At 48.6% G+C, this 15,139-nt stretch overlaps 1 protein-coding gene across 1 annotated transcript in view; it reads left to right on the top strand.

Moving 5' to 3' along the window:
* Positions 1-15,139, top strand: part of LOC309548023 (uncharacterized protein) — a 156,194-nt gene that overhangs the window by 139,990 nt on the left and 1,065 nt on the right. The window contains exon 20 of the mRNA XM_082248001.1: positions 3,864-3,985. Within this exon, the coding sequence (XP_082104127.1) occupies positions 3,864-3,985 (122 nt within the window). The remainder of the gene's footprint in view (positions 1-3,863; positions 3,986-15,139) is intronic.

Raw genomic sequence — 15,139 nt, 5'->3', positions numbered from 1 at the left:
GTAAACCAGTTGGATGCAGGAGATGTCTCCCAAGCTTGAGGAGGATACAGAGTGGCTTAAACCATTTTGATGAGCTTTGTTTACATATATGTTTGTAATTTGGTACTTGATTACTTTTATTAATAAATGGTTTTTGGGGTAATGTGCTAGGCTGGTGCGCCCTCTCTCTTTTGTTTTTTCCAGGGAAAGTGTTATGGCCTGGCTATTCCCAGCTGATGCCCAAGTGCTGCCTTCTAGGAATATGGAGAGAAGTTTACAAACTCCTTGATTCCCAGAAAAAACAGGTATATATCTGAGGGCTCCTAAAAACAAACATGGCAGGGGAGCATGGCAAGGTTGAGTATCCTAACAAGAGAACATATCAATTTGCCCTGAATGACCAAAGTGGAAAGTTCTCTTTAACATCAGGTGACTCTCTTAGTGCCCCCAGCCCTACAACCCCCCCCCCCCCACACACACACACACACACACACACACACACACTTTTGTAGTTGCACTTTTTGTGCTATTGTGCTATGTTGCACAGCCTCTTCTCAGAACATTTTGCTCTGTGTTAGGCAGACCTAACAGTGGAAATCTTAGGTGAGAAGAGTGCTTTTAGGTAAGTAAGTATTTAAAAAAAAAAAAAATGTCAGATTTTGTGTCTTCTGTTTCTTTAATTCAATTGATCTAGGATGTATGCATTTGTTTATTCTTCCTGCCTTTGAATGTACATGTCTTTTCACATGCCCAGAGTATCTGATCTGCCCCTGGACACAAATTTCTATGTGTTCCCTGTGCGTTTCCCACACAGTGTTAAAAATGCACTGGGTGTGTGATCTGCTGCAGGTGTCAATGTATTCCTAGCAACACCCCAAACACAGATTGCATGATAATACACTACCATGTGATCTGGTTCAGGGGCGGATCCAGAGCCTAGTCTCGGGAGGGGCACTGCCTGAAAATAAGTTGTTGCTTACGGAACTGTATTGCAAAACAAACTTTCCCCGTACTTCTCTTTTAAGTGTGTACCCAGCTAAAAGTGGAAAGGGCTTAAAGGGGGACAATAAAACAGAATCTGTGCCCCTCTGACATCAGGGTCCCCACACAGGGCCCAGGGTCCCCACAGAGCCCCCCCTCACAGGGTCCCCACGGAGCCCCCCCTCACAGGGTCCCCACGGAGCCCCTCCTCACAGGGTCCCCACAGAGCCCCCTCACAGGGTCCCCACAGAGCCCCCCCTCACAGGGTCCACACAGATCCCCCCTCACAGGGTCCCCACAGAGCCCCCCCTCACAGGGTCCCCACAGAGCCCCCCCTCACAGGGTCCCCACAGATCCCCCCTCACATCAGGGTCCCCGCAGAGCCCCCCCTCACATCAGGGTCCCCACAGATCCCCCCTCACATCAGGGTCCCCGCAGAGCCCCCCCTCACATCAGGGTCCCCGCAGAGCCCCCCCTCACATCAGGGTCCCCGCAGATTCCCCCCTCATAGGATCCCCACAGAGCCCCTCTTCACAGGGTCCCCACAGATCCCCCCTTACATCAGGGTCCCTACAGAGCCCCCCCTCACATCAGGGTCCCCACAGATTCCCCCCTCATAGGATCCCCACAGAGCCCCCCTCACAGGGTCCCCACAGAGCCCCCCCTCACAGGGTCCCCACAGAGCCCCCCCTCACAGGGTCCCAGCAGATCCCCCCCTCACATCAGGGTCCCTACAGAGCCCCCCTCACATCAGGGTCCCCACAGATTCCCCCCTCACAGGATCCCCACAGAGCCCCCCCTCACAGGGTCCCGGGTCCCCACAGAGCCCCCCCCCTTCTAACATTAAAAAGAGCATCCTGATTTAACGTACTCACGTTTTTAGGCTGATACTCACTCACTGTGCTGTGCAGTAGCTGGAGAGAGGAGGTGGGTGGAGCCAGCACTCCACTCGGCGCGCAGCAGAGGAGGAAGGAGGCTCTGCAGTGAATGCTGGGGCGCTCTCTTCCTCCTCAGGTGACAGCACTGATTGCTAGACGCCGAGCGGCGATAGCAACCAGTGCAGCGCAGTACATGCCAGCGGCGCGGCTCTCGGTTCCGCCGCCGCTGCTGGCCTGGCTGGAACTGGGGGACTCACTGCCTGGACTGGTCCGAAGTGGATAATATTCTCGGGGGGGGGCAATTGACCCGTTGCCCCCCCCCCCCCCCTGGATCCGCCACTGATCTGGTTGCAATGTGTTTATAGAAGTAGTGCATGCACTACTTTTGGTTCAATCCAGTGCGATTTCAGCCCATCCAAATGAATGGGCTAAAAATCACACCGCACTGAATAGCACAGGAACTTTGACCTCATTCCTGTGCAATTCAGTATTCAGTTAGGTGTGAACCAGCCCTGAATGCAGCTAAACTGAATGCAAGTAAACATATATTGTGTATTATACAATTTAAAATTGTTACATGTGTAGCATCCTCCTAGGTAGGTACTAGAAGAGAGAGTATTGTTTTTGGGTCTTTCTGCTTACCAGAGAGATTGCCAGATAACTTTATAATGCTCACTGCCTTCCAGAAAGCCTGCTCTGCTAGTGAGGCCTGCTTATGGTGCTCAGGTGCAGCTCAGCTTGTCTGAAGTGTTTCACACTGGTCCAATAGGGAGGCATTTTGGACAGTGGGAGGAAACCTGACAAATGAGTGCACAAGCGTTTAGTACAGCCCTGGTGATTGGCAGAGGAAAGTGCCTCAGTGCATGCTGGGATACTGTATAAATGCCAAGGACACAAGTGCTTAGGGTCTTTCAGCTGGAGAGCGAGGTCCCAGAGGGAGGGGGAAGCTGCCTATCCTCTGTAGAAGCTGCCATGCGGCCTCAGGTGGTCAACCTAAAGGCTAGGGAGTCAGAGAGAACCCAGAGGTGCTGCAGAGCTGACTGGAAGGAAGACACTGGAGAGGATCTGATTCTGCAAACAGCGAGTACAGATCTGTGTCGTGGGGCCTGTTCTGAGAGGGCAACCACTTCTGTGGCAAAGTCAGTGGATGGGTGTCAGTCAAGGGAATGCTAGAGAGTGTCCTGAAGATAAAGTAGTTGCAACAAGTATGCTGCTAGAGAGAGCGAGAAGACTTAATTCTTCCATACAAGTAGCAGTATAGTTAAAGCAGTGTGTTTGCTTCCACAAGTAATCTGGTGAGGCCAAGTGAGAGTTGTCCTTATCTACTGTGAATAGTTCAAGTTGGAGTATCCCACTATTCCCTTCTCCCACCCAACTTCCACAATAAATATAAAACCAAAACCCCTGGACTGTTTATTGAGTAATGAGCAACTGGAAGTAAAGATGGAAGAGTGAACTTTCCCTAAGTGACTGCAGGTAATCAGAGGAGACCCAAGAAGTCATAACACAGCAAGCCCTACGGGGACAGTGCTTACATATGCACTTATATGCATTTAGATGTGTCCTATTACCCACATAAACGCACATACTGTAATTGCCTACCCTTGTAAATTAAGCCTTTCCTGTTAAATAATAACTTTTTTTCCCTGTCTGGGATTTCTACACAGTCCTTTGGCACAATATGATAATCTGCCTGTATCTCACCTTGACCGTACTGCGCACAGCTGAACAAAGTTTTCTTTTCTGCTAATCTGCTTGTCATTAAACAGTGATCTCCAGCTGGTAGACAATGTGTTCTGCCATGCCTATGTGTTTTAGAAGCAGCCCAATCATTTTAGGTATACAGTAGACATGAACGCATACATTTGCAAGTGTATTCACGCCCTGGTATGGGAACACATAATAAATTTTGTGCACAAATCTAAGCTGCATAGATGTTAGAGGTTAATTCTAAAGACAAAATGTAATTGTAATTTTTTAGCTTTAGTAAATGTTTCTCTTTCATTTACTTCTCCATTATATTAGAATTATTGATGGTCGGGACATATTTCCATTGCTTTTGAAGAAAACCAACCATTCTGAACATGATTTTCTATTTCACTATTGTGGAAATCATTTACATGCCGTGCGATGGTACCAAAAAGATAGTAAGTAAAACTTTTGTTTTTAACTAAAAATGCTAATACGGCAGTCAACCTATATTTTACAATTGTGTGGCTGGTGACAGGTTGGTTAATGTGCTGGCTTCCTATACTTTTCTGCAGTTCTAGTATTCAGATTCTTGAAAAAAATGTGTATAAAGGAATTGGCGCTTACTGTGCTACTGTGCAATTCTGATGCTGCATTTGTGTCTTTTTCCCTCCCATCTGGCATGACCGTTGTGTACGCAAATTAAATTAATGAAAAACAGTGCTTCTACTTAAAGCGGAGTTCCACCCTCGTTATACATTTTTTTATAAAAATACCCCCGGGACAGTCAGGGCTAGCACATTCCACAATGGCTAGCCTCTGATCTGTCCCGGGTTGCACTTACCTTTCAGGAGAAATACTTACCTTGAAATTGTCTTGTCCAGCGCTGCCATCTCAGGTGTGGGCAGCTTGAAGCCAGCGCGATCCTCTTCCGCGTCCTTTTCGGTCCTCTTCCTTCTTCTTTGGTCCCACGATGCACTGCACCGGCCCCGACGTCACTTCCGGGTCTTGCGCGTCATCCCTCCACAGCTTCTGGGCATGCCCAGAAGCTGTTTAGAAGGGAATGACGCGCGCGCCCCGGAACTGACGTCGGGGCCGGTACAGGCGCAATGATTCCTGGGAGCGATAACGTTCAGCTCCCAGGAATCATTGCAAAAGCCAGGAAGTAACGAATCGCCGTGGCCGCCGAGGGGAGGAAGAAGGAAGTAAGGTGAGTATATTTTCTCTAAAAGGTAAGTGAAAAAAAAAAAAAATTGCGATTATCCATTTGTTTTTCAGGTGACCGGGAGCGAGATGATGGAGGTAAGTATAAATTTCGGGTGGAACTCGGCTTTAAAGTGTCCATGCAAGTGAATCCTGTTGTAAACTAATTGCATGCTTAATTTGAAAATCAAAACTAACTAGTGCTTTGAACAGTCTGTGAATGTTCTCCACTATTAATGATGAGCCGCTTAAATCCACACTTCGCCGTGATCGTGGGTACCCCCTCAAGTGGTGCTCACTCACCAGCTATAGATGACCCCTAAATGTAGGTCAATATGCCCCTTATGTAATGCGAAGATCCAATGTTCCATTGCTTCAGGGAGATAACAGGCAGTGTTTAATTTCACCTTAGTATATCAGTTAGAGTGGCCACAGGAAATATCATTGCGCAATGACTTTATTAAAGCGTTTGTTACCCCAATACTTCATATTCCTGATATGTGTCTGCTGTACCAAGTACTTGTATGAGAAAGTATCCTGTTCTCTTTGTATTGCTTCCTTTATGTAAAATCCCTGGCGATCCTGTCAGTTCCCTTGCTTTCCTATTAAAAACTGACCACACTAAGCAGAAGAACACACACCATGGTCAGTTCTCTAGCTGGGAACTCAGTGTACTCTCCTACAATGATCAGACTTGTCCTGACAAGCCCCAGCTGCATAGCCATTCAATAGGAAGCTCAGTGTGCTGCTGCTTCTCCTCCCCCCAGCTCTTATGCAGCTGAGAACAGCGGGAATGTGATCACCTATAAAAAAAGTGAAAAAAGGTATTTATAATATTTTTTATACTGTATCTATATACAAATGTTTTACAAGGTGATCGTTTACAATCACTTTAAATGTAAAGATAATATAAAAAATATGCAGTGTGCATTCACATATTAAGGTGCCTCCTACTGCAGCCAAACTAGTTTCAGGAACCGCCGCTGCTCCCCTGGGAACCGGAGCAAGCGTGTGTTTCACATGGAGGAAGTGATGTCAGCAGAAGTAATGCCTGATGACATCCTGTGACGTAACCTGTAGATGCGGGACATCTGGCTGATTGCATCACTTTCACTGATATCACTTCTTCCATGTGGAGGCTACCTCAAATCCTTCTGTCTCTACATGTAATTCCAGACAGACTCGAAAATGTTGAGATCAGGGCTCTGTGGGGACCAAGCCATCACTTCCAGGACTCTATGTTCCTCTTTATTGTATAAAAAGATATAATAGTTTGGGTGAGCGCAAAATATATGTGAATATGTACAGGTGCTGCAACTCATAGGAAGTCTAAATACTCAATTTCAAAAATCTGTGTAAACAAAATAAGTGCGCAACCCAAAAATATTACACGAATTGCTACATGTTACAGAGCATAATGAAAGTCCATACAAATACATAAATCACAATATAAAGAAAAGTTCAATTATAGTGCTCTCATGAAGGTGAAAATGTGATTCACTATAACACCGGTGCTTCAGATAGTGCTTGCTTCAACACAGATCACTGCATGCCTCTTACCAGAAGAGATGGATCCCAAATTATAAAAATGTAATACATCTTTGTTGAAATAGACCAGCTGGAGTATTCCACTCCTAGGGTTCCGTGAAGAGGCAATCCTTTCTGGTAAGGGGTTGGCTTCAATCAGATATTGCTCAGATATCTCCGACTTCTTGGATCATCCTGCCATAGATGTTTCTCCAGCATAGGGGGTTTAAAAAGGAGGATATTTCATAGTGCAGCAAGTATAATTACCATTTATTAAAAGGTGGTTATTGCACTTACACAGTGGCGGCGGCAAAAAAAACAACCCCCCCCCCCCACACACCCGCAGGACAAATGGCTGGCCTGCAATCTACTCTACCACCCCCTCCCTCCTTCCTCCCCCCTCCCAGGATGGATGGCTGAATGGATGGCTGGCTGTTCGGCATCTTACCTGCTCCTTCACTGAGCGCCGCTGTGTCTTCTCCTCTGCCATATGTCCCCTCCCTCTTCCTGGCCAGTGGCCAGTAAAAACACGTCTCTTTTTAGCCAATCAGGAAAGGGGTCTCATGACCCACTTCCTGATTGGCTGGGGGACGAGTCAGTGTGATAATAGCGAATATTCATTCGCTATTGTCACACAACTGGGTGGGTTTGGGGTGCAGTGCCTCTGGCTCTAATCAGGTGCTTAAAAAAAAAATCCCCATTGAACTCCATGCATCTGGCGCCCCTGCATGTAAATTAGGGGGCCGGATGCATGGATGGGGGGGCCGCGCCCCTGTGCCCCTAATGGACGGGCCGCCCCTGCACTTACATAAACAAAAAGGTTTAGAAGGCACAAAACATACAGCCGCGAACCTAATCTGCAGGCTGGTGCATGGTGACGTCACAGGCTTCGGGTCCACTCAACGCGTTTCCCCATAAGAGGCATTGACTGGGAACAGAGACTCTTCTTTATTGCTGAAGATATTTCTTAATGGCATTGGCTGTATGTTTAGGGCAAGAGGGATGTTGGGCGCTTGTGCCAAGGAGAAAGGACCCCAGTGCAGCAACAGATGATCAGAGACTACTGGAGGCTAAGCTCTACAGGTGCTGGTGTAACTCAGGGCAGCTCTGGCAGGCAAAGACGGAAATCCCCGCTGACAACAAGAAAAGAAAAACAGGCGCCGCTGAGTGTAGCATAGAAATGTATTACGTGACAATATGTAGCAACTCACATGGGGATTGCCTTTAGTCCATGTTCCTAGATCGCTTACTGTATTCAATGTGTCCGCATTCTGACTAACCCGCAGCCGGGTGATGACGATGCAGGAGGGACCGTGGAGGAGCTGAATCGGGTGGAGGCAGCGGTGAACTGCAAGCCATCCGGAAGTGACGTAACGCGTTTCGGAGCATGCGCATTAAGCTCCTTTTTCAGACGTATCTTAGGGTCATTGTCCTGCTGCAGCATAAATATGGCTAACCATAATATAAAAGAATGTAGTGCACTATACTGCAGTATCACAATGTGGATCCATAACAGCAGCCATAGAAAGGTGCAGAGCCTGGTAATGTGGACTTGCCTGGGCGACCTCAGAGTGACCACCGGGATAGTGATAAAGACAATGTACAAAAACACACAGTCAAGGCGCTCCTGTGAAGTCCTGTGAAAACAGTCTGTGGAATGGGCTGTGTGGGGTAGATGCATTAACCAAAGTCCAAGATTAACAGGAGACAAGGAAATCCAGTTAAAATTATGCTTTAAAGGCAAAATAAAAGTCTTACATGGTGCTTTGCACACAGCTGTTAGTTGAAAGACCCAAACCAGTGATGGAAGGAATGTGCCGGAGGGGCTATGAGGGCTGTGGGAGGCTGTGGCAGAAGGCTGCGATGGAGCTACAGGTCCATGACAGAAGACTGCCAGCCACAGCACAGGGATTGAAGGATCTCGTGTCCCCGGAAGTAACGTCACCAGAACTCGGGAGACAGCTGCATGTCATAGGCTAGCAAGGCATGTGGGAGCGCACCAGAAGGATGGTTTTAAAGCCGGTAGCCAAGACAACATGTTCCGGGGCATGCCCCTTTGTCAAATCCTCATAGAATATATGAAGATAAAAAACTTTGAGCCTTTAGATTGTTTTGGCATGCAAATTAGTAATGGAGTTTATAGTCACAAAAGCTGATGCATGCTGACGCTGCTAAATTTAGTCTGACAACTAGGCATCAATGACCCCTGCTCATTAAATAATTAATTCTAGAGAAATACCAGTAAACTAGATTTTTGTATATTGTTTTTTCTATTTTATCTGACACATTTATGCGAATGAATCACTTTTCCTGTGTGCTGTTTTTCATAACAATTGCACTCTTCTTACATACACATGTGTTTTTTTCATACTCTTGAAATGATCATTAAAATGTGGTTTCCATTTAAAGTTGATACAGTTCCCAACCAAAATGTGGATACTGCATCTAAACTGAGCATAGTTCCCACAGCTGTTCCTCTATCATAAATGGATTTTTGGATGTTTTTAGTCTCTAATTAGAAATATACCACAGTAAGTGAGATCATGGTACCATACTATTTTACAGATCTGTTTGTTTTGACCGCTTTATGAATTAATAGCAAACAGAATTTTTGCTTTTGACTTAAAAGTCCTTTGATTATCAAATAGTACACAGGGGACTAAGCAGAAAACAAAACTGTAGGAAGAAATAATCGCATGGGAGCTAACTGCAGGCCCTCTTTAAGCAGCATTGTGATGATGAAGAACTTTGTGTGAGATGCAAGTACTAACAAAAGTTTAACTGTCAAGAAATATGTGGACATGCTTAAATGTTTAATTATTTTTAGCTCAACCACTTGCCGACCACGCTATAGCTGTATGACGGCTACAGCGCTGTCGTCCAGTTCGTGGAGGCCTCCTCATCAATGTCACCTATCAGTGCCGCCTTCCAGTGTCCATCAGTGCACCCTACTAGTGTCCATCAGTGCCGCCTACCAGTGCCCATCAGTGCTGCCTATCAGTGCAGCCTACTAGTGCCCATCAGTGCCGCCTACCAGTGCTTATTAGTGCTGCCTACTAGTGCCCATCAGTGCCACCTATCAGTGCCCAGTAGGCAAGTGGTTAAATGGTCAAATTTAGAGGTTTCAACAGCTTTTTCTGTTAGGCTGGCCTCAAATGTATTCATCTCCATTTTAATGATTTTTTTCATTGCCTGGAACATGTGCATTGTCATACATTGGCCTCCACTCCTTTAAAATCCCTTATGATGTACATAGATGAATTTAAAAAATAACTTTGGCTAACACATGTGAATGCACAGCATATACTGCATGTGAACTAACAGCATTAAAAACATTAAAAATGTTTTTCAATAATTCACTTTATTAATTGAATAAATGGCAAATTTAATGAAACTATTAAAGGCAAATATTTGCTAATATGTTAATACACATTAATGGACTCTTTGACCAAAATTCGGCCAAATATTCAGTATGCCCCAGTTTAGCTTGAGGCAAGTTAAAGCGGAGTTCCACCTAAAAGAAAAAAAATACATAAAAATACCCCCGGGACAGTCAGGGCTAGTGCATTCCACAATGGATAGCCTCTGAACTGTCCTGGTTTGCACTTACCTGCAAGAAGAAATACTTACCTTAAAAATGTATTGTCCAGCGCTGCTATCTCAGGTATGGGCAGCTTGAAGCCAGTGCGATCCTCTTCTGCGTCCTCTTCCGTCCTCTTCGGTCCCACTGCACTGGCCCCGCCGTCACTTCCGGGGCTACAGCGTAATCCCTGCACAGCTTCTGGGCATGCCCAGAAGCTGTTTAGCAAGGTATGACGCACCTGCACCGGAACTGACATCGGGGCCAGTGCAGGCGCATTAATTCCTGGGAGCGATGACGTTCAGCTCCCAGGAATCATTGCAAGCCAGGAAGTGAGGACGGGTCATGGCCGTAGAGGGAGGAAGAGGAAATAAGGTGAGTATATGTTCTTCTAAAAGAAGGTAAGTGAAAAAAAAAAATTGCGAGTATCCATTTGTTTTACAGGTGACCCGGGGCAAGAAGATGGACTCAAATTGGTGAAGATTGCGTACCAATGAGCCATATCCTGCTTAACAGTCGAGATGAGGTCAACCGACATCGTCCCCCCCCCCCCCCGCATGCAGGATCAGAATAATAGGGCCCGGAAACATGCAAACAAAGCGTCAGAAACTCCAGGGAGGACTTGGGACCAGCGTAATCCACGTAAACCACTCCAACGGATTCTGGCAACAGCATCGTCTAAGCCCAAGTTTTTTCCATCGCACAGAACTGCAGACCGACGGGAGGCCCAATACACAAAGGAATCCCCGATTATCCATATCAAGGAAGGGAGGTAGCCTGAAATCAAAACAAAAGGTGTGGGCGAACATATAAAGAAAAACGGGAATATTCCCACCTGCCCAAGCGCTGCAGTTCTGCATCGGAAAAACCCATGCCAGACACCGCAGTAGCAGCACCAATATGGAAAGAGTGCGTCGAAAAATCCAACGCGGGAAGGCCCAACTTGCTAAGGCAAAGCCGAAAAACCCTCAAAAACTGAAAGGGGAGGACGAATCAGCATGAACAAGAAAATTCGGAGACGAGGGGCGAACCGACCGGAAGTGCAATGACATCGAAAACAGGCAAAAGGGGCCCCGGCAAGAATACATAACAACCCGTCTGCCTCTCCCAAGACTGTCTGTTTTTGAGGTGCACAGCAAAACCATCACGCAATGCTTGGAGAACGACACCTCTTCCGAACGAATACCACCGGTGGAAGTTCTGGACTTCGCAACCAGCTCACTGATACGAAAGGCCCCAAAAAGTCCAAGAAAAAGCCACCCGAAACAAAAGGGTCTCAAAAGGGGAGGAGTACACTGATGGCAACAGGGAAAGAATATCAGAAAGAATGAGGAGCGAAATCGGGGCGTCGGGAATCAGGAAAATTAGTCGTGCGTCGCCAGCCTTGCAAAACCCGCCGCACCGGAAAATCCTTCGTAATATCTTCCCAACCGAGGAGACGGAACCAAAAAGACAAGGCTGACATGACAGAAGAGACTGTGGAACCTGAAGAACCCCTTTGGAGTAAATGCACAAGGTAAGAAAATAAAGCGTCTATCATAGTGTGAGGTAAGGAGGAACTCACCTCGGGACACGGACACCCACTCATCTAAGATTCGAAGATACGACGACCACGTCCGAGACGAAAGCGATGCCCATAGAAGGTCTAGCAAGCGTCGGAAATGAGGTTCCACAAAAAGGGCGGGCAGGGCAGGCCCTCCAGGGATGCAGAAGGGGCCAGGGAGCGGAAGCGATCGAGCTGAAAATGAGAGAGAGCATCAGCGATATCATTAGTTATCCCAGGAACATGCATAGCTGTAAACCATATATTAAACTGCAAACATCTAAGAACCAGAAAACGCAGTAAGGAAACTACAGGAGGAGATCTAGCAGACTGGCGGTTGACCACCTGAACTACACTCATATTATCTGACCAAAAAACAACCTGGCGATTACGCAACTTCTCACCCCAAAGCTCAATGGCAACAATTACAGGAAAAAGCTCCAGCAAGGTAAGGTTGCACAATAAATCCAGTTGGGCCCATGAGGCCGGCCAACGCGCAGCAGACCATTCCCCTTGGAAAAAGGCCCCGAAGCCACAGAAGCCTGCTGCATCTGTGTAAAACTCCAGTTGCGAGTTCAGGACCTCCTCCATCAGCCAACAGGAATGACCATTGCACGTCTGAAGAAAAGAGAGCCAAACCCCCAAGTCATCCCGCATGGGCCTGGTAATACGGACATAGTGGTGGGGGGCAGACACACCCTTCATGGCCCATGACAGGCGCCTACAAAAGGCCCTCCCCATGGGGGAAACCCGGCAGGCAAAGAAAAGATGACCCAAAAGGGACTGCAATTGCTTCAACCGAAGCTTTTTGGCCCCTTTGGCCAAACAGATCAGGGAGCGTAGCCTATCCAATTTGTCACCTGTCAAACAAAACACCATGGCCACCGTGTCAATTTCGATGCCAAGGAAAGACAACACAGTCACAGAGCCCTCAGTTTTGTCAGCTGACAGCGGAATAGAAAACCGCTCGCATGTAGACTGAAAAATGGAAAGGAGCCGCTGGCAATGGCCACTGCTGGCCGGAACAACATAAAGGAAGTCGTCCAAATAATGCAACAGGGAATGCAGACCAGCCGACTGGTCGACCACCCATTCAAGAAAGCTACTGAATAACTCAAAGTAGTAACAGGAAATCGCACAGCCCATGGGAAGGCACATATCAAAAAAGTAGCTGTCTCAAAAGTAGCAGTCCAGCAGGTGGAAATACTCCGGGTGAACAGGGAGAAGGCGGAAGGCGGACTCAACATCCGCCTTGGCCAACAAAGCTGACGGTCCAGCAGACCTCACCAAACAAAGTGCCTTGTCGAAAGAGGCATACTGGACCCTGGATTCCTCTTTATCAATGCCGTCATTGACCGAGGAGCCCGAAGGATGGGAAAGGTGGTGGATGAGACGGAATTTACTCTCCTCCTTCCTGGGAACCACACCCAGAGGAGAAACGCGCAGGTTGTGAAACGGGGTAAAATCAAACGTGCCCGCCATACGCCCCAATTCCAGCTCCTTGCGGAGCTTCTCAGCCAGGACAGACTCGAACTGTAAAGCTGATTTTAAGTTCGTTGCCCTGGTAGGCTCGTTCGAAAAAGTAAAAGGAATCCAGAATCCATGGGCCAGCCTGTCCCGCAAGATCAAAGCCTCCCTATGCAGAGGGTAACGGTCTAGCCAGGGAAGCATCCCTGATACGTTCACCGGGGTCCTCTGGTTTAGAAACGTCAGGCCTGGCCCCGGGTTTGGTAAGCGGTTGCTTGTTCCTCCTAAAGCACCGGACGGCAGGGTGAGCACCTCCACAGAGCGAGCATTCATGTTTAAAGCGGCACACGGTGTACCACTTGCAATGGCTTTCATTGAAAGCCGGCTGGGATTTAAAGGACGACGGCCTGTGGGGGCACATAAGCAGCAACCATAGGCTCCCATCCTGACAATCAAAACGAAACACTTTCCATGCCGCCATCTTTTGGCAAAATGGAGTATCGTAGTGGAACCAACACTGGCCCCCATAAACCTTGTAGGCACACCAAATCAGGTCCAGGTAACAGAACAGGGAAGGACCTAACTCTGGAAAACATTTGCAAAGCACCCCGGTGTAAGCACAGAAACCCTGCAGCCAGTTCCCAAAAGTGCGTGGAAGCTGTTTGGGTTTGTCACCTTGTACTGCAACGTCAACCCGCTGAGATTTGTCCACCGTTTCCCGGTCAGGAGGAACCAGCTCTAGTAAATCAACAAATTCACAATGCCAGATCTTATCCCGCACCTCGGCAGGGAGGTGAACTGCGGTCAACAAAACCGCCCACAAGGGCCAACCGAAAAAATGCCCGGACCAGTGCATGCGAGACAAAACCGATTTGACACCGTGAAGATGCGCTCGTCTGTCAGGCCCGATACAGCAGCATCACCGGACTTACCCAAAACCACCCCACAATCATACTCTCTGAGCTGCAGAGGGGGTGCCAGGTCAGGCTGCCCATCAGGAGATCCAATCGACCTGGACGCTCCATCGGAGGGTGGGGCCGGCAGACGCCCGTGACATCCAACGTTCACCAGAACCTCGGGGAAACGCGATGAAGGAGGACACTGCATGGAGAGATCCAGCCAGCGGCCCAGGCGGGCCCGGGCGGCGATGAGCTGCAGATGAGCAGGAGCACGCAGAGTCCGGAGCAGCGGGACGCGGGGCAGGCGAAGCAGGAACCACTGCGCAGGAATGGCCGGAAGACATGCGATTGTCCCCCGCCCTGCCGGGCGCAGGGGGAGGAGGGGGGTAGGCTTGCAGCGCCAGCCCATCAGGATCATGGGTGGCATGGGACGCTCCAGCCCGGCCCGGCCAGGCGCAGGGAGACGCGGATGGGCTGTTGCAACAGAGTGACTGGCGGTCGCATGCGACTCAATTACATTGCCCGCCCTGCCGGGCGCAGGGAGAGGTACAGGAGCACTGGGCACTCTGGAACATCCAGATGCATGGCCAGCAGGCACATCTCCCCCCCTGAAGGGCGCAGGGAGATCAGATGGGATGGATAACTGTCTCAGTCGCACTGGAGAGGACAGGGCATTTAAATCTTCCGCCCTGCAGGACGCAGGGAGATGTGAGGAGGTGCCATTCCCCGACCAGCCAGCAGGTGGCGCTGTCCGATCAGCTGAGATATGCTCCGCACAAGCAGAGCAGGAAGAAACAGCGGGATGCTGCCCTGAGACAGATAATCCCCAGCCAGGCATCTGAAGGGGAGAATGTGCGGCGACCAGAGGCACAGCACCCGCCCAGCAGGGTGCAGGGAGCAGCGGGGAAGAAGGAGGTGGCACAGAGGGCAGCGGAGATGATGAAGGAGGTGGAGCAGACCCGACAGCTTCAGTTACCGGGTCCAGCGGGGGGGGGCCTAGGCCTCCTGAAGCGGGCAGTGCGAGGAGGGACAGCCCCAGACTGAGGCATGAAATGGTTGACTGTAGGCAAGACACACAGGTCTTTGTACTCCACACCTGGTTGCTGCCACACACACTCGACACCATCTGAACCAAATAAGTTTATCTTGGCCTCATCAGACCACAGGACATGGTTCCAGCAATCCATGTCCTTAGTCTGCTTGTTTTCAGCAAACTGTTTGCGGGCTTTCTTGTGCATCATCTTTAAAAGAGGCTTCCTTCTGGGATAACAGCCATGCAGACCAATTTGATGATATGTGTGGCATATGGTCTGAGCACTGACAGACTGACCCCTCACCCCTTCAACCTCTGCAGCAATGCTGGCAGCATTCATATGTCTATTTACAAAAGACT

Source organism: Pelophylax lessonae (assembly GCF_965119305.1).
Source record: "Pelophylax lessonae genome assembly, chromosome: 2".
Lineage (NCBI taxonomy): Eukaryota > Metazoa > Chordata > Amphibia > Anura > Ranidae > Pelophylax > Pelophylax lessonae.
This window is presented reverse-complemented; position numbering and strand designations above follow the sequence as displayed.